Source organism: Melanerpes formicivorus, unplaced genomic scaffold (genome assembly GCF_026170545.1).
Source record: "Melanerpes formicivorus ecotype bairdi unplaced genomic scaffold, bMelFor1.0.p_v2 SCAF_32, whole genome shotgun sequence".
Lineage (NCBI taxonomy): Eukaryota > Metazoa > Chordata > Aves > Piciformes > Picidae > Melanerpes > Melanerpes formicivorus.
The window spans coordinates 4,377,825-4,400,401 of NW_027142384.1; the positions used below are offsets into that span (position 1 = coordinate 4,377,825).

General features: G+C 37.9%; 1 protein-coding gene across 5 annotated transcripts in view; it reads left to right on the forward strand.

The window, feature by feature from the left end:
• ZFAT (zinc finger and AT-hook domain containing) overlaps positions 1–21,738 on the forward strand; it is a 78,017-nt gene extending 56,279 nt beyond the window's left edge. For all 5 annotated transcript variants that reach the window (XM_068155486.1, XM_068155485.1, XM_068155488.1 and 2 more), the window contains 4 exons: positions 4,234–4,352; positions 7,400–7,526; positions 9,807–9,937; positions 20,517–21,738. In XM_068155486.1, coding sequence (XP_068011587.1) covers positions 4,234–4,352; positions 7,400–7,526; positions 9,807–9,937; positions 20,517–20,756 — 617 coding nt within the window. In that variant the 3' untranslated portion in view covers positions 20,757–21,738. The remainder of the gene's footprint in view (positions 1–4,233; positions 4,353–7,399; positions 7,527–9,806; positions 9,938–20,516) is intronic.
• Positions 21,739–22,577: the final 839 nt, after the last annotated feature.

Consider the following 22,577-nt stretch of genomic DNA (forward strand, 5'->3'; position numbering starts at 1 on the left):
TGGTATCTATCCTTGTGGGAGACTTTAGTAGATTAGGATTTACATTTGGCGTTGATGAACATGAGTCCTACTGGAGTTACTTAAATTTTTCCTGATTTCGGAATCAGAAGATCTTTATCTGGGTCACACAGCACAAACAGATTATTATGAACATATTATGCAGCATGACAAGGTATGTGTTTGTGAGCTGCTTGGGCCAGTGGTTGCAACTTGCTGTCTGACTAGCCTCCATCAAGTTTCAATTTACCATATTCATAAATCTGAAAAGCAATTTTGGAAAATTATTCATATATTCATATAAGGGAAGAAGCCCCTTCAGTCCTAGTATTAAACAAGTCCTTTGTGATAACAGGACTGTAGATGAAAAGGAAAAGGCAGGAGAAACCAGCAAGCAAAAGGGTTTGGGAAAAAAGTAAGAAGGGCAACTAAGAAAGATTAATAAAAGCTGTCTATAACTATTTGTATTGTATTCTGCTTGTTCCAAGTTACCCACTGAGCCCAGAGTGAATTGCCTCATACTTGCTCATCTTTTCTTCTCTACCGTCAATTGTTTTTTGACTTCATTGCAGACATTGCAAATAATCTTAATTGGAAATATTTATATGAATGTAGACTGTTGGACTCCGCTCAAGATTCCTAGAATGAGTTTATAAATAAATGAATGGTTCGTACAATAGAAGAGGGAACATTTTCATTTGAGCAACTGCATTGCCAGGGATAGACAGCAGTATTTAATTTCTGAGCTTGTATTGGAAATAAGGATCAGCCAGGATCAGAGAAATGCTTGCAAGTTTGGATTGGTTTTTTTATCAGTTGGTTGTTTTGTTGTCATTTAAATAGAAGTCTGTGATCTGACATTTATTTTAGTACTTTAAAATAATAAGGGAAAATAAATACTATAAGAATTTGATGTATTCTGCATAGGAGAGAAAAGTATTGCATATGTACTACCCACTAGACTTTTTGTGAGACCCTGCCTACTTGCTCATTTGATAGCTTCCTTTTTTAGTTTCCTTTGCTTTATGCTGGGCAGGTCACGTAAAATTTCTCCTGAAACTGTTTCTTTTCTCTTCATTGATACTCCCTACCATCAGTTGTTTTGTTTACATACCTTTGCACTCTCTGGGAGACAGATACTCTATTTGTATTCATGCAGTAACTTGTGCAATATATGCATTGTGGTCTCTGTGTTCTCTTGTATTGCTATCATCACATACTTTCTTTTACCATCAATCAACAATTGTCTGATTGAGATTTTAGACCAATAAACAGTTTGGAAAGCATGTTATCAATGCTATGATGGAAAAAAGTTGTGGAACTGGGTAAGATGTGTATGCATTATTTTGTTGCAAACATCAGTTTTGGTATTAAAAGCAGTGTAATTTGTGTGTCATTTGTTGACTTTCTCTGTAGGTTACCCATTACTTTAAATAATTGGCTAGAAATTAATTTCCCTGACTTAACAAGTCACTGACATGGAGATAGGATAAGATAGGATAGGATAGGATAGGATAGGATAGGATAGGATAGGATAGGATAGGATAGGATAGGATAGGATAGGATAGGATAGGATAGGATAGGATAGAATAGAATAGGATAGGATAGGATAGGATAGACCAGGTTGGAAGAGACCTTCAAGATCATTGCATCCAGCTCATTATCCAACACCACCTAATCAACTAAACCATGCAACCAAGCGCCCTGTCCAGTCTCCTCCTAAACACCTCCAATGATGGTGACTCCACCACCTCCCTGGGCAGCACATTCCAATGGGTAATCACTGTTTCTGTGAAGAATTTCTTAACAGCCAGCATACAGCTCCCCTGGTTTGAGATACCAGCTATAATAGGTACCTGCTCTCTCTTCCTTGAGCATAACAAGCAACAAACGGTTTTGCAACTTGTGTCTTACAGTTCTATGCATCCATTATTTTTTCTTAACTAAAGCCATAATGACAGAAGTTACAACTTAAATTTATCTGGTGTACTAATAGTTTCAATATCAAAGTAGTGCAGAAAAGTGTGCTCTCTTTCACAACAGCAAGTTCTTTCCTAATGCTAGAGATTAGTGTGAAACTGATATTTAATTTAATTTTCTGTAACTCATAATCTTTGTCCTAATCTGAACAAAGGTGTTTCACTTATGTGAACTTCTGAGTTTCCCTGAGTAGGGAAAATATTTCAGTTTGGTCAAGAGATGGAGCATTGAGCATCTGCTTTAAACAGTGAAGTTTGGTGGAAAGTTAAAATAGATTGAGGGCAAAGAGGGAAAATTGTATATGAATAACTGTCGGTGAAAGACTCTAATGATTGGGTGTGGATGTATTCTGCTTTATCAAAATAAAAAATGTATTTCTTTTCAACCTGTAGGTCTTACTGTAAGACCAAATGCTTTTTCTAATGACCTTAGTCATTAAAGACTATGTTCAATGAGGACTTGGCTTATAACCACCTTATGAGAGTATATTTGAAGCATTTGAACATGATGAGCAAGAGTCATCATTTGCCGTGATAATGTGGAGTCAGCCATCTGGTGGTATATTTCCTAAAGTGGCATAACACACTTCCCCAGCCATTAGATTTCTCAGAGCAAGTTCTGGTCACCTGCTGCAACAATTTTTCACGTGAAGATTATTTTTGTTCTGCTTTAGCCAAAATGGGGGGAAAAAAGGAGCAATACTCATTTGCATAATTGCAAGCAGCTGAGTTCTGACATTTGACCAAATTACTTCCATAAGAAAAAGAAGTAAAAACTGTTCAATCCGCTGCAGAAAATTGGATGCTTACAATTTCACCATGCTCAGTTTTTCACCTGTAATGCTGCATTCTGAGACAGTAAACATGGTGCTAAATGCATGCTATGCATCACTTTGTAGATAGACAGAAAGCTTAGGTTTACAGTTTTCTGCATTAGCATAAACAGTAGAAACTTGAAAAGCAAAGACATTATTACATTGTTAACTCTTCCTAGTTTGCTTTGATAGTGTGCCAAAAACCTTAACGATTGCTTGAAACATGTGAAAACTAGAACTGCTGTCTTAGCAAAGGTACATTTTAAAGAAAATATTTCAGTATGCCACTACCACGTATGTTAAATATTAAGACCTCAGTGTTATGTATAAGCACTTAAAAATATCAACCCTTACCAAAAGAGTACAATGCATTATGATTTTGTGGTTTGTTGTGGAGGTCAGCACACCAGAGCTACGCACGGCAACAATATTTAAAGCTGAAGGCCCCTGTCTGGTAGATTTTTGGACAACACATAAAATTTACATTTGAACCTGCAATGATATGTAATGGAGTAAGCATTAAAAACTGTCTCTAAGAAACTCTGTTATTTGAAATAAAAATATTTAAAGGGCAGTAGCTTTGGTTCGGAAGCTTTTTGGTGGGCCTAAAGCAGAGCATAAATCACAGATACCCTCAGATTTGAAAGAAATTTCACTAGGACCAGTTTCCATTGGTGCTGCTAAACTTGAATTTCAACCAGACACATGCTGTAAAAACAATTTTGCAGACCCAAGCATCCCCTGGGCTTGCGGTATTTTGGGGGGGGGAGCAAAAAAATGGGGTGAGGTTGGTCAAAATCACTACATTGACATTCCTTGAAACCATTTCTAATGTGTGTGCCTCTTCTAGAGTGGCTTTTCTTAGCCAAGAAAGCAGAAGTTTTCTCCCAGTAGATAAGTTATTGTTTACTTTGTGATTTGTGTTCTCTCTGTTACAGTTTGGCTATCTCCCTTACCATCTATCTCCTGAGAGATTAAACCAGTGCCTCTTACATGCACCTAATTATGGAAATGATGCTGTGCCTGAGACTAATGCAAACAGTTCTGTTCTTGCTTTATCTTTCTAATTGATCTGTGGTAGGAGTTCTCCAGTGAGAAAGATGGAGGTGCGGGGGGACAGTTGGGAACAGCATTCTTGCAGTTTGACATCCACTGAAGGAGAGAGGCATGCAGGCAGGGAAGCAGAATTGTTGTGGTTTCCTAGATACGCAAGTTGTTACAAATTTCTTCCATTGCCATTATCCAAAATTGCCCTGTAAGCATTATGAGAGTTCAACTATTTTTCCCCCCCCATTTTTTTCATGTTGGACAAGGGCTAAAGGAAACCCTTTTACATTACAGTTACATGACTCAGTTGAGATGGTGTCAAATTAAGTAAGTCCTTACTGCCTTGAAAAAGAACATACATGAAAATAACTCATGGAATTTGTGTTTGCTTGCAGGTGGTATTAAGTGTCCTGTTTGCAGCTTTGTGTACGGTACAAAATGGGAGTTCAACAGGCACCTTAAAAACAAGCATGGAATGAAGCTAGTGGAACATGATGGGGAGACCAAGTGGGAGGTAAAGTAAAGTTGCCATGGCTTTGTCCCTAAGGTTTTAAGGGAGAAAAGTAAGGGTAAGAGTAAGAAGTATTAAAACATATCATCCTGCCTTTTTAAAGGACCAGGAAGTGATACGATCTCATTTCCATTTTGAATGTTAAGCTTGACTGCTTTAATACCTGGTGGGATTAACAACCTCGTAAGTGCTTATTTCTGCAGTTTAGGGTTTTAGTCTTCTGTTTGCAGCAAAAGGGGTGAGAGTTTTAGAAACAAACCCGTGACACTGAAAAACTAACTGCTTTTTGTTACATGCCAAATATTTGCTGGTGTTAACTGCAAGGTGCACAAAGCTGAAGACTTATGTTGAAAAAAAGCTTTTGTCTTTCTACGGATGAGTTTATAATCTAGAAAACTGACTTCATAAGTCATGGCAATCTGGTGAAGTCCCCACAGACTGGAAAAGGGGAAACATTGCCCCCATCTTCAAAAAGGGCAAGAAGGAGGAACCAGGGAACTACAGGCCAGTCAGTCTCACCTCTGTGCCTGGAAAGATCATGGAGCAGATCCTCCTGGAGTCACTACTCGCTCAAAAGAATAGTGAAGAGGTGGTTGGGAACAGTCAGCATGGCTTTGCCAAGGGCAAATCCTGCCTGACCAACCTGGTTGCCTTCTATGAGCAGGTGACAAAATTAATAGATGAGGGGCGAGCAACTGATGTCATTTACCTGGACATGAGCAAAGCCTTCGACACTGTCCCGCACCACATCCTGGTCTCCAAACTGGTGACACATGGGTTTGATGGGTGGACCACTAGATGGATAAGGAACTGGCTTGATGGCCGCACCCAAAGAGTGGCTGTCAATGGCTTCATGTCCCAGTGGAGGCCAGTGACAAGCAGAGTCCCTCAGGGATCAGTCCTGGGACCTGTCTTGTTCAACGTCTTTGTGGGTGACATGGACAGTGGCATTGAGTGCACCCTCAGCAAGTTTGCTGATGACACCAAGCTGTGTGGTGCAGCAGACACGCTGGAGGGAAGGGAGGCCATCCAGAGGGACCTTGACAGGCTGGAGAGGTGGGCACAAGCCAACCTCATGAAGTTCAATAAGAGCAAGTGCAGGGTCCTGCATCTGGGTCGAGGCAATCCCAGGCACAAATACAGGCTGGGCAGTGACTGGCTGGAAAGTAGCCCTGAGGAGAGAGACTTGGGGGTGCTGGTGGACAAAAAGCTCAACAGGAGCTCTCAGTGTGCACTTGCAGCCCGCAAAGCCAATCAGATCCTGGGCTGCATCAGGAGAAGTGTGGCTAGCAGGTCGAGGGAGGTGATCCTCCCCCTCTACTCAGCCCTGGTGAGACCCCACCTGGAGTACTGTGTCCAGTTCTGGAGCCCCTATTACAAGAGGGATGTGGAGGTGCTGGAGCGTGTCCAGAGAAGGGCCACAAGGATGATCAGAGGGCTGGAGCACCTCTCCGATGAGGACAGACTGAAGGAGTTGGGGCTGTTCAGTCTGCAGAAGAGAAGGCTCCAAGGCGACCTAATTGTGGCCTTCCAGTATCTGAAGGGGGCCTACAGGAAGGCTGGGGAAGGACTTCTCAGGATCTCAGGTAGTGATAGAACTAGGGGGAATGGACTGAAGCTGGAGGTGGGGAGATTCAGGCTAGATGCGAGGAGGAGGTTCTTCACCATGAGAGTGGTGAGACCCTGGAATGGGTTGTCCAGGGAGGTGGTCGAGGCCCCGTCCCTGGGGGTGTTTAAGAGCAGGCTGGATGAGGCTGTGGCCAGCCTGATCTAGTGTGGGGTGTCCCTGCCCATGGCAGGGGGGTTGGAACTAGATGATCCTTGTGGTCCCTTCCAACCCTCAATGAAACTATGAAACTATAATAAATTGATCACCTAAAAAATGGTACACTGAGTATACCAATGATTATACAGAGTATGCCATCTATCACATGTTTCTGAGGAAATCACAGTATAACTAAGACTGGACCTTAAAAAAATTAAATTAGACCTAAGAAGCTGGATGAGAAAAAAAACCATCAAACCAACAATCTGAAGTTTCTCAGGGTGGGGTCGAGTTGGGTCAGGCAGCTGCCGTGAGAGAGTTTACCCTTGAAAGGCTTTTTTCTGCTGTTACTTGTGTAGTGATTTGTTCTATAATGAAAACTGTTACTCTTTCAGGGCAGAGTTGACTGTAAATGCAAAAGCTATGGGAAGACCACAGAATTATGGAGACACTTTTATTTAAATCATTACAGTTGGCAAGCTAAATCTTTTCCACTGCCTGAGTATGCTATTGTTGGTGTCCACTGAGAGGAAAGAGCCAAAAGTCAACTGCAGTTGGACGACCTGCACAGTTTAGAATCGTTTGCGCTATGTTCCAGGCAGTCTAACCTCTGTCATAAATCTAAAGTCTCATTTGGAAGAATTGTGCAGTTCTTGTTTAAAAAAATATTGAAGTAGGTCCTAGATGGATAAGGGCAAGCATTTTAAAATGTAGTCCTTCAAAGTTTCATAAACAATTCTCTGTATGCTCACCTGAAATAATATGAGGACATCCAGGATTGAAACATGTCTTTTCTCCTGATAAGGCTATAAATAAAGTCCTATCAGAGCACAAATGCATATTTGCAGCTTGTCTTGAAAAAAATGTAGTTATGAGAAGGATCATTTTTCTGAAATAAACTCTCATTTTCAGACTTAAGAGCCATTTCACTAGACCTGCCAGAGCATACATTATAAACTGATTTTGTCCAAAAGATCTTTACTAGACCCTTACACAATAAAAGCCTGTTGTTAGCTTTAAAAGAAATGTGCAACAAAAACAAAGTCAAGATAATTTAGCATGCTTAAAGCAACTTCTAAAGTAGAATCTAGAAAAAAACTATGGGGTGATATCCTGACTTCATGTAATATTTTTATTGAGTTCTTTTTCACCCACTATTTCTGTAACTCTTGCTACAATATTTGTGGTCCAAAATGCATTCCTTCAGGCTCAGAACTGTCACTGTTCTCTAAATTGCTAAAATGAGAGAGATTACTCATATGTTGGTTTTGGTTTTGTTTTCAAGTTAACTGCTGAAGTTTCTGAAGAAGCATCCACTCAGTATCTCCATATCACAGAGGCTGGAGAAGATGTTCAAGGCACTCAAGCAGCTGTGGCTGCATTACAGAACCTTCGCTATACTTCTGAGAATGGTAAACTACCTTTTAGAGCCGGGAACACAAAATATATCTGTTTTTCTCAAAAATACTTAATTCTTTTGAGTACATTGGGCAATGTATGATCTCCTGTGAAACTATTAAAAATTATGAAATTTGTCACCTAGAACTTATTTCTTGGGGGTTATATATTTCTTTGCAGGTAAATAATGAGAAATGACAATTCCTTATGAATCTTTATATTCTTAAGTCATTAATGCTTCCCACACTCCATTTTGTGCTTTATTATTAGGTGTGTGGAATTTCTGTTATTAAATGCACTGTGAAATCAGCTCTCTTGGCAGAGTAGATGGTGTGTATCTAATAACAATTCACTAGCTATTATTTTTCTTCCTGCTTAACTCAGCCAGACTACAGAAGTAACATGGTGGAATACCTCATTTACCATGTTCCCAAGATAGTTCTAACAAAAATTAATTCTGATGATACACAAAACCTTGTAAGCTGTTCTCTGTCAGATTGAAGAAGAACTAGAGTGAGATTAGGTAATGATTTCTAAGTGGGAAATAACAAAAAACAAAAGGAGGAAAGGAAGAAATGTCCAGGTTTCTGAGTGTGTTAAAGTATCAGAGACTAGAGTAGGTATTTATGTGTTTTGTTCATATATATAAATAGATGTGCTGGTTATCAGAAGACAGCATTGTGTAGTTGTTTACTATCGAGGGTTTTATAGTTCATATTCTAAATACATTTCAAAACTTCCCACTATTAATGGATTTTCAAGGCATGTTGCAAGTAGGTTATGTTTCTGACAATTTCTGTATCTTACTTTAGTGACTTTGAATTCTGAAAAATATCTTGAACTTTCCTTAAGCTTTTATAAAGGTATTTAAATAAATATCATGGAACATACTGGATATAATAGTTTTGATTTTAAGCATGAGGCTGTAGTTTTCCAGTCATGGCTCAGTTTGTAGCGCATAAGACCCCTAATGGGAAGGTCGTGAGTTCAAGCCTGCAGTGGGCAGTAGTGTCCTCCCTACTCTAATCATGAGGTCTGTGGTGACAGGTTGGACTCAATGACCTTTGAGGTCTCTTCCAACCTTAGTGATACTGAATACTGAATGACATCCTTTTTTAGAGTGCCTGACTTCAGGTACTCTTCCAAAGTATTCCCTCTGAGTATGAAAAGCAGAAGTGAAGAGTCCAAAGAAAATTGTGCAGAAGTTAATCAAATATTTTTTTAGTACTCAGATAAACTTGTTTCATAGATAATAAAATACAACTATTTTCTTTTGAAATTAAATTATCAGACCTAGATCCCCACTTTGAAAGGGTTTGGGACTAAGAGATGGGTTTTATTCTATCTGCTTTCTCTTTCTTAGTTCCAACAGTCATTACAGCCCACGTGAGGCAGATTTAACATGACCCAGAACATTTCTTACCCTTTCTGACATAGCTTCTCTTTCTGCCACTGGACATGTAGGAATGGTGAGCCACAGGAGGGGGGAATTCATACTCCTGCATAGAAAAGAAAAAAACAAGAAAAAGAAAAATCAAAACCCACCAAACAACAAAAAAGCAAATACCCATTTTTAGCATCCAAATCTTTCCACACTTTGGTAAAAGTGAAATAAAAGTGAAAGTACAATTGTGTAAGGTTGTTTTTTTTGGTAAATTTACCTTTCTTTGGCAGGGCTACACACATCAAGAGGATTTTTTATTTTTATTTTCAAAAAGGACAAATGTTCTGATCCCATGCTTATAAAATTATAAGCATATGATAAGTTTTCTCAAGGCATTAACTCTTCATCACATTAATGACAGCAATACGTCTTCTAGGTTGAGGGTATTGCAGCTGGCTGGACAGCTAGTAAACACAAGTTTGTATATACCAGATAGCTGGTTTGAGTATAGGTTTATTGGGTTCGGGTTGTCTTTAAGGTGAATGTCTAGAAAATACACATTTGGATTTGTAGTGTTGCAGCTTCCTAATTTACAGTTACTGCTGTGACTTGTACCTGTTGTTTGTTTATCCAATGTATTCTTCTAGATCTCTTTCAAATAGGCATAAAAATGATCAGTGTGTCTTTGCTTACTGATTCGTGCATTCCTCAGGCAAATGTGTTTTGTGGATACTTTTCTGCCATAGATCTATTATTAAACTGTCATGTTATTGAGCTGTTGGAGATTTATAAACAGTGCTGTGAGTCAGGGTTAGGGCAGGAGGGGAAAGAGTGCCCGTAACACTTAGATTTACATGCCCTCTGAGCTGTTTTACTGTAATGCTCTTATGGTTTCTGTCTTTCTGATAAGGTGAAAGGCTTGATCCAGCAGCTGTGAACATCCTGCAGCAAATCATTGAGTTGGGTTCAGAATCCCATGATGCCACTGCGGTTGCTTCTGTAGTTACCATGGCCCCTGGCACTGTGACAGTGGTAAAGCAGGTAAGAAATCAATCTTTCTTTCTTTGAAACAACTATATTAAATTTTCCTATATTAATTTATTTATTGTGAAATGAGTATCATTTTGCAGGGGCTAAACTTTGAATGACCATGCAAAGCACACACAGAATTTTTCAGAAATGAGTTTTTTGCTATATGTTGTGTGTATGTGTGTTTCCATACCCACACACATGTTTGGAATCATGGAATTGTTACAATTGGAAAAGACTTTTAAGATCATCAAATCACAGAATCACCAAGGTTGGAAGAGACCTCAAAGATCATCAAGTCCAACCTGTCACCACAGACCTCATGACTAAAACATGGCACCAAGTGCCACATCCAGTCCCCTCTTGAAGGCCTCCAGGGATGGTGACTCCACAGCCTCCCTGGGCAGCACATTCCAATGGCGAATGACTCAGAAAAGAACTTTCTCCTCACCTCAAGCCTAAACTTCCCCTGGCACAGCTTGAGACTGTGTCCTCCCTTCCTGGCTACAACCACCCTTCAGGTAGTTGTAGACAGCAATAAGGTCTCCCCTCTAGCTACCAAATCTGGTGCTAAACTATGCCCCTAACTTTTCTGAGTGCTAGAACTAACTTCTGAGTTCTGTATTATTTGTAGAGTTGTGAATGTTTAATGCATGAGAGCTCCACAGAAGTGGGAAGTCCCTAGCCTGTGCAGGCAGCATGTGGATAATTCCTAAACTGGCTGCCTTAATATCAGGCAGAAAAGACAGAATTTCAAGACAGAGCATTTTGAGGTACATTTTGATCAGAAGCCATGTAAGAGTTCTTGGGCTTTTAAAGGATGACATCTAAATTTGAGAACCAAATTCAGCAATTAAAGAGAAGACATTTTAGTTCTAATATATGCAAGTTTCAAACCAATTGTAATAGTAGAGTAACTGCCACATGCACATTGTGCTACACGTATCACCTGTTTAAGGGTTGAATGCAGTATTAGCCACTGGCATTTGTCTGTGCTGTCTGTCAATATTACTGAAACCTGTTCTTCTGTTAAAAATACATCTTTTGAGGCCCTTCTACTAAAAGTGTAAGAAAAATGACTGTTGAAAGAGAAGCTTCCAAGAAGAAAAAATATTCTAATACTTGAATTTTAAAACTGAAAAATACATAATTAAAAAAAATCAGCAATTCTTCCTTCTCCCAAATATTAGATTTGATCAGTGTCTCATTCATCTTAAAATCTCTCATCCTCCTTGTTAGACAATCTGAATTTGCTGATAGTTTTGCATAAGTAAAAGTTTATATTATAAATTAATTTTCCCCCCTCATTTTTAAATCCATATTTCTAGCCTTTTGAATTTACAATCTGAAAGCATTGATCACTTTTTTCCCCTCGCCTCGTACATCAATACCTCTCACTAGTCTGATGTTAAACTGTTACAAGCTTCACTCCTATATCAAATCAAATATTGAATTCACGGAGCACAGAATTTCTTTGATGCTTTTCCCTCTTTTTTCTTCCCCTCTCCCCACCGCCTTTAGAGTCTTGTTAATTTAAAACACTTTTATTTTCCCCTAATTTCAAGATGCACAGAAGAAAAATTGGTGAAGAATTTAAATTTCATCTCCATCTGAGTGATGTGCTACATCTGTTTATGCTGGATTTTACTAATGCCTTACTTGGAAACTCAAAGCACAGTTCTGATGTTAACATGTTTCTTGCATGCACTGGAATGCTTACTCGCTCCTTTCTCTGGTGGCCTCAGTGTTTTTTCACATTGTGTGTGCAGAATTGTACAGATCTCTGCTTTCCCAGAGAGGATCAAGTGGTAGTGCACCTACTGGAAGCTGTGTGCCTGCTTTGCTACCTTTAGTGGGCTTTATGGAAGAAGAGTAAGGACCAGGGGAGGTCTGCAGATAATGATCAAGTGTTCTCTGTCAAATTTTTCTCTTTTAATTTTCTATATGGGTCAGTGTTTTATCAAACTTTGTTTGATCTGTTATCCAGCTTTACCTAGTTTCCAGGTCTTTTCTTCTCACCAGAAGGTGGCTTCAGAATTACAGCCACAACCATTTTTAATTTGAGGGAAATCAGTGTTTGAATGTTATTAACATGATTGTAATCCCCTCCTCTTCAGAACTGTCATCTTTTCTTTTTACTTTAGTACCAAGTTGTTTTCTGTGGGATATCATTCCTTTGCACCTATGCTTTTTGCCAGGTTCTAAATATGCTGAGTTCCTAATTGTTAACCTTGAAGTGATCTTAAGATGTTAATATTTCACCTCCCTACTGGAAAAATTTATTCCACACTTCCTTCTGTGACCTTCAGATTGTGAGACAAAAAACTCATTCAGGATGTCAGCAATATATCAGCATCATCTGTCACTGAATTTCCACTCATGTTCTTTAATGGCCTCCCTGAGTCCTCGCTTAGCAGCCTGGTTCTATTTTTCTTCTTTAACAACATTTATTGTAGCTGGTTTGATTTTTTATGCTGTTACGTTGTTTTTTTCTCTTTCTCTAAGGACACACATTTTTTTCATCAGTTCTTACCTTCATATCTTATTTTTAGCTAGTCCTGTCAAGTTACTTTCATATATCTGTATTTGCACCTAGAAATTTCTTCTAAACCCTAACTTAGTAAAAAGTTTTTCTTTTTTTAATTTTATTTTATTTTTCCCTTTAAAAGTTACACTATATGGTCAATATCTTTGTCTCCTGTTTCCTCCCTTGACCTTTATCCTACAGCTGCCCTCTTCCTTAATTTTCTACTATAAAAATGCCATTTGTACTTGATCCTTAAAATCCAGATGTGTCTCCTAGTAATTTAGCCATCTTCATATTTTAGCATTTCCTTTAAGATCAGATTGTCTGTTCAAAGCCCCCAACTTCTGAACTGGGTGTTGAGAGGAGAAAAAGAACATTTCCCTCAGAAGTGAGCACTAGATGAGAACATCAGAAGAGCTATCCCTTCTTGGTCTGTGTCCATCAGATACAGTTTTTGTAATTGCTGTTACTTTTCCATTTCCAGTGCTTGCTAGCAGGAATGTGTAATGATAGCAAGATACTTTCTGGTGTAATTAGTCTATTTTTTCATAAATGCAGTGTATTACTTGTACCAAACAGAGGTGGTTCTTTGTCCATATTTGGATTTTTAGCTTTGCTTCAAATTGCTTAGCTAAAGAAGTATACTTTTTGGATTCTAAACAGAGTTTAAAATCAGTGTACTACAAGAAGTATACTTTTTGGATTCTAAACAGAGTTTAAAATCAGTGTACTACAGTAACCAGTCACCGTCAGTTGCATGTTACCTGTTTTTCAAGTGTTTTTCATTTAGATTCTGATAGACAAATGTGCTGCTAATTTGTTTAGGCCTGTAATATATTTTATGTCTCAGAGTAGACATTATTGTTGTGGTGTGAGAAACTCCTTGGCAGGTTTTATGCTTTAAATCTTTCTATGATATGATTTTTTATGTCTGAACAAGCCACTGAGTTTCCTTTTAATTCAGAGTAAATCCTGACTGCCTCATATACAGAGAACTGACAGAGAGGAGAGCAGTAGGCTTTATTCTATCAAAACAACACCCAAAAACCCCAATTAACCTATGCCCATGGTCTTGTTCACTGCATGAACTCCCTGCTCTTTTCTTTAATTTCTAGTTATTCTGAACAATATATCTGGATGAGCACTATAAACATATTTTTATGCCATTTACTTGCAGCACACAACCATGTAAAGCTTTTGTCAAAAATCCAGAGCTTCACATGCTAAGTAATAGACACCTGCACCGTCTTTGTTTGCAAAGTTACATTGCCACTCTAGACAATATTTTTCTGCCCCAAGTAAAGATTGCATTTATCCTCTAGAGTTTTCCTTGTGTTGATCTAGAGCCATCACTAGAAGCTCACTCTGAAACTGGCTAAGAAGATTGCATTAATCACTAATCATTGTTACTACTACTAACTAAGTTGTGATTATATCAGTCTTTCTGCATAACTGTTCATCAGCAGTTTCATTTCTTTTCCAACCCTGTGGGATGTAAGTCTTTCCTGTTATTCAAGACAGAAAGCTGTTACCTTCTTCAGGTAGGATTCTTTGGGCCTTGCATGCAGGTGATTAGCTAAACAGTGCTTATTTCTTCTGCATGGTGGCTTTTATATGATCTCTTATTTCAGCCACTTAGCTAGAATGGTTGTCCAAGCCATCATTATTTTATGCTACAGTTAACTCTGATAGGCTTTTTTTCTCACACAGAGAGATTCTTTTGCTCTTTCTGTATTCTTCCAGAAAAATTGAAAGATTACTTTTCTCTGCTTCTCTTGACTTCACCCTCTCTTACTCTGTTCACTCAATGTTCCTTTTTCACACAACAAACAAAATCTTGTTTTAATTTCCAAGGCTTTCTACTCCTTTCTAACTTGGTGTCCCATTTCTCATTAGCTGTACAGATTTCAACTCCTGCCTTTGCTCAGACTAAGAAGATTTAATTGCTAATTACTTTCTTCAAACAAGTTATTTAATGCCTTCTTCCATATTTTTTTTTAGTTATGTAGATTTTTAATGAAGAGCGATTTGTACCTTGCTGTCTTCTCTCAACTGCTCTTCAAAAATATGACAGTAATTATCTGTGGTTAAGCTATTGGTACATTGCATGCCACACAAAACTACCACTGTCTGATTTACATTGTATTCCCTCACCTTTCTTTTTCTGTGTGTCCTTACTGTCTTTTGGTTTATACTGAAATTTAAAAGACTTTGGGATGTGAAATACTTTTTGCATGTCCAGATCCTGGCCCAAATAGTTACAGTAATATTAACAGCAAAGAGAGTAATTGGTCTTCTGATTTCCCCCCGCACTTCCTGTTCAGAGATGGGACTAAAGTAGCTTGGAGTGTAGGGTTAACTCTGTTCCTGAAGAGCAGAGTAACCTATTTTCAAGGTAGAGTTCTACATAATTTGCTCTGTTGAGTAAGTGTAGCAACCATTTCATTAACTAAGCAGATCTTAATAAAGCTGAAGAAAACACTGGATTTCCATGTATTTAACCTTTTATTTTAACTCATTTTATCCTTTTATCCTGTGATCTCTCCAGACCAGTAAAATCCTACCCTGGTAGCACTCACTTTGTTTAAAGTGACAACGACAGCACAGCAAAGAGTATACATCAGCTTGAAGGTGATCATAGAATAGAATTTTACAGTGTAAAACATCTAAAAAAAATTGTATACTAGTATTTGCATGACTGTCATCTCAAAGGCACGTTGTACTTCAGCAACACAACTTCTTTCAGTCTGGTTCTGATTTGTACTTACATGATGCTTGGTGCTGGCATTCATTTAGAAAATTTGGCAATACGTGGGGTTATATAATAGGTTGATGGTTATGTTTGCAGCTCCTTTAGGACATGAAGCAATTTGATGCTTAACATGACAGTGCCAGCACAGGAAAGTTTTAACTAGGGCAGATGGCCCTGTTTTCTCAGGAGCCATCTCCTCTTGGAATACCTGTCATCTGTGTAATGTACAAATAAAATCTCCTATCAAGGTTACTGTCCTGTTAGAGCTCTTGAAATGATGGCAGTGCATACTCCTCCAAAGGAGACCTAGTTTTGGCAGGTGAGTGAAGTTGCCTGTCACAATCTCTCTGTCAGGATATATTCAACCAGCCAATTACTTAATTGTTGAAAAATCTCCATCGCAAGTGTGAAGGTTTGTTTGCCACCTTGTATTTTTTTTACTTTATGCTTCCATTTTCAAGTATCTTATTATTCTGAAAGTATTGTGCACCAGATTGCCTTTCTTTTCTAGCTTATTATAGAGGTTGATATGATCAAATTGCAGTTTTACAAGTGTGTCTGTGTGTTGCACACAGTGTATCTGTGTAAACTATAAAACTGGGAGAGAGTTCAAATTATTCAAGCACTAAACAAAATGGTAGAGGCAATCCTGTAGGCATCAACATAATCTGGCACATCTTATGACCAGGTGTTTTCTGTGATCTAAGGTGATCATATTAACTTTTCCTTTCAATCCTTTTGTAGGTATTTTGTATATTTCCTTTCTATGGTCTCTTATGTTAATTCTAGTCTAGTCTAGTCTAGTCTAGTCTAGTCTAAATAGGAATATCAGTAATTTAGTATAAGGTTTTGACATCCTGCAAGATTACTGTGATTAATAACTTTTCTTCATGGTAAACTGAAAGGCAACATCCAAACTCAAATTGAGGGAGAAGCTCTGCAGGGAATTTTGAGTCAGGCCTAGAAAATACTTTCAAAACACTATGGACTAAGCAACTCCTGGTGACTTCAAACAAAATTGAAGAGATTCATTATTTCTCAGGATGAGCTCCAGAATAAGAAAGCAACTTAGTGCAGATAGATTTACTCCCTTTCATGAAAGGGACAAAATATATTTTCCTTATTGGCTTGAATTATTTTTCTGAAATTTAAAAAGACTTGTTTGATTTGAGAGGAAGAGATACCCATTTTTAATGTCACTTACATGTGTTTGAATAGTCCTTGGATACTTAAACTGAAAACTCTCATAATTTAGAAATGTTAAGCTTCCTGTGAAGACACAGGGGTGAAACTCCTATTGACTTTTGCAAGAGACATCTAGCTAGTAAAGAATGGGGGCATCCAGAGCAGGAGCAGCCTGCCAGCATCTGCAGATCCTGGAATACCAAACAGCCACATGGAAACAGCACTGCTGGAGAGTGCTTTTGTCACAGGAAAGCACACCCAGAGCAGGACCCATATCTGAGAAGAACCCAAAGTGCTTGGGTCCCTGGAAGTGGTCAAGACCAGGTTGGAGGAGGCCTTGAGCAACCTGGTCTAGTGGAAGGTGTCCCTTCCCACATCAGGAATGTTGGCACTGGATGATCTTTGAGGTCCCTTCCAACCCAAACTTACTCTGATGCAGTGAATATTTATGGAGATACTGAATGGATTTAAAATGCCAGCTGTGTGTGGCTACAGCTTCTTGCTGTCATTCTTTAGCAAAGGGTAAGCAGTCAGATGCTTTTCAGCTGGCTCTCAAACAGAAAAGAGGTCTTGGATGCTACTTTTCAAAAGATTTCAGATGGCTATAAAAAGAATTGAGTGTAGTGACTTCATTCATTGTGATGGCAGCTGTCCCACTGTTTCATCAATATGAGGGATGTAAATTAATGTTGTGAGATTATTCCCTGTGGAACAATCTAATAGGAAGCAAACAGAAGCATGTAAACATTCAACTGATTTGAAATGTAAATATCCAAAATAATGTGGTGATTTGTCAAAGTAAAAGGATTACAGATAGCTGTCCAAAAAGGATAGGGGAAGCTGGGAACTCCAGAAATAAGGGCATTAGTCTTCTTTACCTTGCATGACAAGGGTAATAAAATCATATTGATAAGGTCAGATAGGGAGGTTAAATTAACTTTTCTTTATTGGCCATTTTCATTTCAAAAGCATATAAAACTGAACAAGTATTAGATTGCTGCTACCGAATTGAATGAGATCCTGGTTTCATTTCATTTTCATGTCAACTGTGTGTTATTTATTTTCTTTCCTTCATTATATATGTACACGCACAAAACTATATTTAAAATTATTTATGGATTTTGATTTAAAATAACTAAAGTGTGACTGTAGAAGATCCTTCACAGACTGAGTTGTGCATTCTTGCAGCTTTTAGCAAATGTGTAATTTTTCTAGCCTGAGACATGTCAGAGGACAATGTATAGTGCACTAGCATAGAAGTTAGTTTATATCACATAATTAAAGGGCCCAATTGTAGACACCCCTTACATATTTCTGTGAGGAGCTCTAACATCAAGGACTGTAGTTGTGGGCTGATTCTTAACAAGCTGTGAGATTTTAATTATCTCCCATTTTTAACAGCAGCTTCCTATCTGAATTCACTAGTGATTAGACTTTTGTCTGCCTATTATAATCTTCATTAGTAGATCTTCCATATGTCCTTTTCTTTCTCATGGGTGGTGACAGGTAGCCTCAGGAAAGGAGAGGAGAGAGATGAAAGTACATCCTGTGCATGAATTCATTAAATTGCTATTGCTTTAAGTAGGATTTAGGCTTTCTCTCTCTTTTTTTTTTAAGGGGTGCATGAGGGAAAAGAAGAGAAGAAATTTGACAGTGTTTCTTTTCATGATTTAGCTCCTTGTTTTCAAAGAAAGGCTCAAGTTTCCATTAGTAAAGAGTGCTTTGGTCATACCCATATTTTGTGACAACACAAATTAGCTTTTCTGAAAATGGTTGCAGATTTTCTTGTGCCAAGACACATACATTTGTAGGGTGCTGAGCCTAAACTTCAGCAGGACCTATTTCAAATAACTTTCAATTAAAATGTTCAGATATGCTTGGTAAAAGAAACAGAATGTGGAAAGGACTTCAGCCCATTCATGGAGTTTTATCCCTGCAATCTGTGTGCAGCAAAGCCAGAGTCAGCATCAGTAGGTATGGTTGTGCCATTGCATTAAGGTCAATGAAAATGGCAAGGTTCTCTTCAGGTGTCAAATCTTTTACCATACAAAGTCCACATGCATTTCATCACTGTATTACAGGCATACTGACTCCGGGACCTCTGAATAATTTTAACACCTGAGCATTCTTGTTCAAGAAAAAGCTTTGTGTGGCTTGATGAATTGAGTGAAAGTTCGAAGTGATATAAAGTCCTAAGGGGTTAACCATCTCCAAAACCTTCTTCATCCAACTAATATTTTAAACACAGATTAAAAATGTTGTAAGTCAGTGTACAATAATGGCAATGATGGTACTTAGGGGAAAAAAATTTAGAGCTTCAGGAAACAAACACAGAACTTCTTTTCCTCCTTGCTGGTCTCTAAGGAGACAAACACATGCTTGGAATCTTGACTGTAGTTTTTCCCTTCTGCTCCCACTCCTCTCTTAAGCAACAATAGTGACCTTATTCTGCTACTACTGTTTACAAAACCATGTCATATAAGTGAGAATTGAAGAGCTTTTGAACTGGCTTCTAATTAAAAATCATAGCCCCTTTTTAACTTGCATAATTTAGATTCCACACTTTGTTTCACCTATTCTTTTTAAAATCACTTGTAAGTTTGGTGATGTGATATGCTCTGAGATACAAGAGTGTGCTGAGATACAGTAAATTGATATCTATCAAGCCTTTGTTGTCTGCTTATTACTCTTTGTATGGTTGTTGGAAGTACCATAGAGTTTTGCTTTCCATCATGAGATGCAGGTGAGCCAGCAGCTCTGTCTTCATTCCCTGCTGTGTAAGTGGACACTTTATAGATGCACTTGATAATGTGAAAACAGCATTTGTTGTAGAGACTGTGACTTCCTACAAATTCAATCAGCTACTTTATTACAACAAGAAGTAAACATGATTTATCTCTGGATGCTTACTGCTAAGCCTAAATGAAAGAGAAATAGGCCTTAATAAAACCAACCCATTTTCTGAAGAGAGAAAAAAGAGAGGATTTGATTAACTGCATGTTGCATTTGCAGGTGGATTGGCATTTATAATACAGCAATAAAACACCTCTCCTCTATGAACACAGGGAGTGGTATTGGACTGAAAATATGTAACACATGCATTTGCATACAGTTAGACATTGGAATGAATTCTCAAGAGAAACAGTAGATTCCCCTACGTTGGTCAGTTTTAAGATGCAGCTTGACAGGGTGCTGGACCAGATGATCTTTGGAGTCCCTTCCAACCTGGCATTCTATGATACATCACCAAATCACCAATGTTGGAAGAGACCTCAAAGATCATCAAGTCTAACCTGTCACCACAGACTTCATGACTAAACCATATCTTGCATTTACTTCTCAAAAGTAACACTTGAGACAATATGACTTACAGTTTTTACTGGTCTGGAGTACTTTTCAAAGGAGCTTTTATGGATCCAGTAAAGAATTAAGATTTGTTCTTCAGTTCCAGTAAGTACTGCATTTTAATAGTTGACAGACAGCTGTTTGAACTCTTTGAAATTCAGTACCAAGTTGTGTTGTTTTTTGTTAATTTTTAACAAGAAGCAAAATATGAGGAGTAAAAATTCTTTTCTTTTCAGTTGCTCCTGTCACTATCCTTTAAATAATGTAAAAATTGCTGCCTCAAACTCAGTGGGTCTTAAGATTCTATTTCAATATTTACATTTCAGTTTTCTAATAGAAGTCCATTAAGGTTTACAATGAAATGTTTACATCTATGATCAATCAGTTGGCTAGGGAAAAAGAAAAAGATTTTAGAAGAAAGAAATGGGTACAATAGATGGTTTTTTTTTGTGTGGCTTTCACTGAATTCTCATCTCAGGAGTTGTTTGACTTCTGACCTATTTAAACAAGAATAGTTTTGTGTGTACAACTGCTGAGAGATTAAAGTTGTCTCCAAAGACCTATGTTCCTGGAACTTTGCTCCTTTCTGTACTGTGTTGCCACTTGCAGTATTCTGTCTACCTACACCCTCATTAATCAAAAGTGACTACAACACATTTCCTTGAAAACTGCCATTTCCCTTCAAAATTTCTAATGTCTCTGCTGTATTTCCATTAATTATCACAATACCAGGTGCTTATTGGAAAGGTGAAAATTCTGTAACCTCTTCAATTTCTTCTTAGGTAAAAGAAGAGGAGCAATCAGCCAATCACACTTTGATGATTCAAGAGACACTGCAGCAGGCTTCAGTGGAGCTGTCTGAACAGCATCACTTGGTAGTCTCATCAGATGAAGTAGAGGGAATTGAGACAGTGACTGTCTATACACAGGGTGGAGAGGCCTCAGAATTCATAGTTTATGTTCAAGAAGCTGTGCAACCTGTAGAAGAACAAACTGTGGAACAATCAGTGCAGGAGCTCTAGAGAAATGTGTTCAAAGGAGATGACTAATTCATTTGCAAAGCTTTGGGGCTTTTTCCTAGCCAAAAGTAAGCAAGCTGACAAATTTTGAGTTAATTTGTGAAGTGAAGTCTTGTTTACTAGGTAGTGGTCTGACTGCTTGGATTGTGTCATAACTTGAACATAGTATGTGTGCAGCCTCCTGACTTAAAAAAACAATAATTACTTTTTGAGGAAAAAGTATTCTTCCCCTTCTTAGATGTCTTGCTTGATTCCTGTGAATCTCCACAGATATTGTCTGTTCAAAATCATGTTATCTTGCAGTAATAAAACATCTATACAAGTTAGCTAGAATGTCTAGAAAAATGCATACATCCCATTGTATACATATTTAATATGTGCTTGACTTGACTGGAAGGAGACTGGGTTTTCTTAAGTTAGAAGGTACTCTTATTCCTGAGCACATGCTTAAGATGTGTTTGACAAGTTATGGATTTAACCCAAACAGAAGCTCAAGATTTCAATAACTACAGGTGGGCTGTAGTTTGCACTGGTGAGATAATCCTTTGAATTCAGGAGGTATTTAAAGCCATATATGATAATTCTGAGTACCAGTAGGTTGATCGTTATTTAGATAAATGAATAGTGATAACGCTTTCTATCCCACTGGATAAATACTTGTTCAGTACCATATGTTGGAACCAAATCTGTCAAGTTAATGAAATACTCTTCTGTTTGTAAGAAAAAAAATAATCTATTCAAATGATTTGTAAATACTATAAAAGATATATGTTTCTATGTTTTGAACATATGCTTGTAAATATGATTGTGTGAAAGAACTTGTATAAAAAACCTCAAGTAAATATTGACAAGAATCCAGATATTCTTAATTATGCATGTATATAGGTCCAGAGTTTTCTTCATGAATCTTGAATTGTTTCTGATTTAATATTTTTCAATTTGAGCTATAAGAGTTATTAATTAATAAAAAAGCTGTGGTATTTTCTTCGGATGTTCTAATTCCTTAAGTGTTGGCACGCCTTTCACAGCTAAGTGAAAAATGCTGGCTTACACTGACTGACGAATTACTTCTCCAGTTAGTAGTGTCTCTAATCAAGAAAGTAACATAATGAAGACCTTTTTATGTGATTGGACTCATTTGTGGGTGTTCCGTACAGAAAAGTGGAAAAAAAGTTTCTAAGTTGATGTAATGTAGTGAGCTGGTTGTCTGCCTCTTCTAAGGCTACTGGGTTCTGTTAATGCTAGCCAAAATCAGAGTGTAAACATTTAGTGCTAACTTCTGCCTTAACTCCCTGTGACTTCAGCAAGGCTCCCAAACATCCTCATATGTAAGCTCAGGAAGTGTGGGTTAGATGAGTGGACAGTGAGCTGGAAAGAGAACAGGGCTCAGAGTATTGTGATCAGCAGTGCAAAGTCTTGTTAGAAGCCTGTAACTAGTGGTGTTCAGGGGTCAGTACTGGGTCCAACCTTGTTCACCATTAGAATTTTATTTAATGAAGGTAAGATTATGATGCTTGAAGTTGACTTCATTGAAAGATCTTAAAATAAATAGGGGCATACCTCCTGTAAGCTGAGGCTTGATTTATAATTCACAAGTTATATCACATTTTCTAACCCTATAGCATAATGATTTTTTGTGAGTGCTCTGTCTTTTTTTTTATGATACTTTTCAATTCAGGTCTTTCCCTAAGTTCCAGGTTTTTTTCCACCTCTAAATGGAATTGCAATCGTTTGAAACATACAAGGTGTGAGTCAGGAAGGACTTTCAGCTGTGCTTAATACTGCACATTGATTTCTTGCCTCCATAGCTGATACATTTTCTTC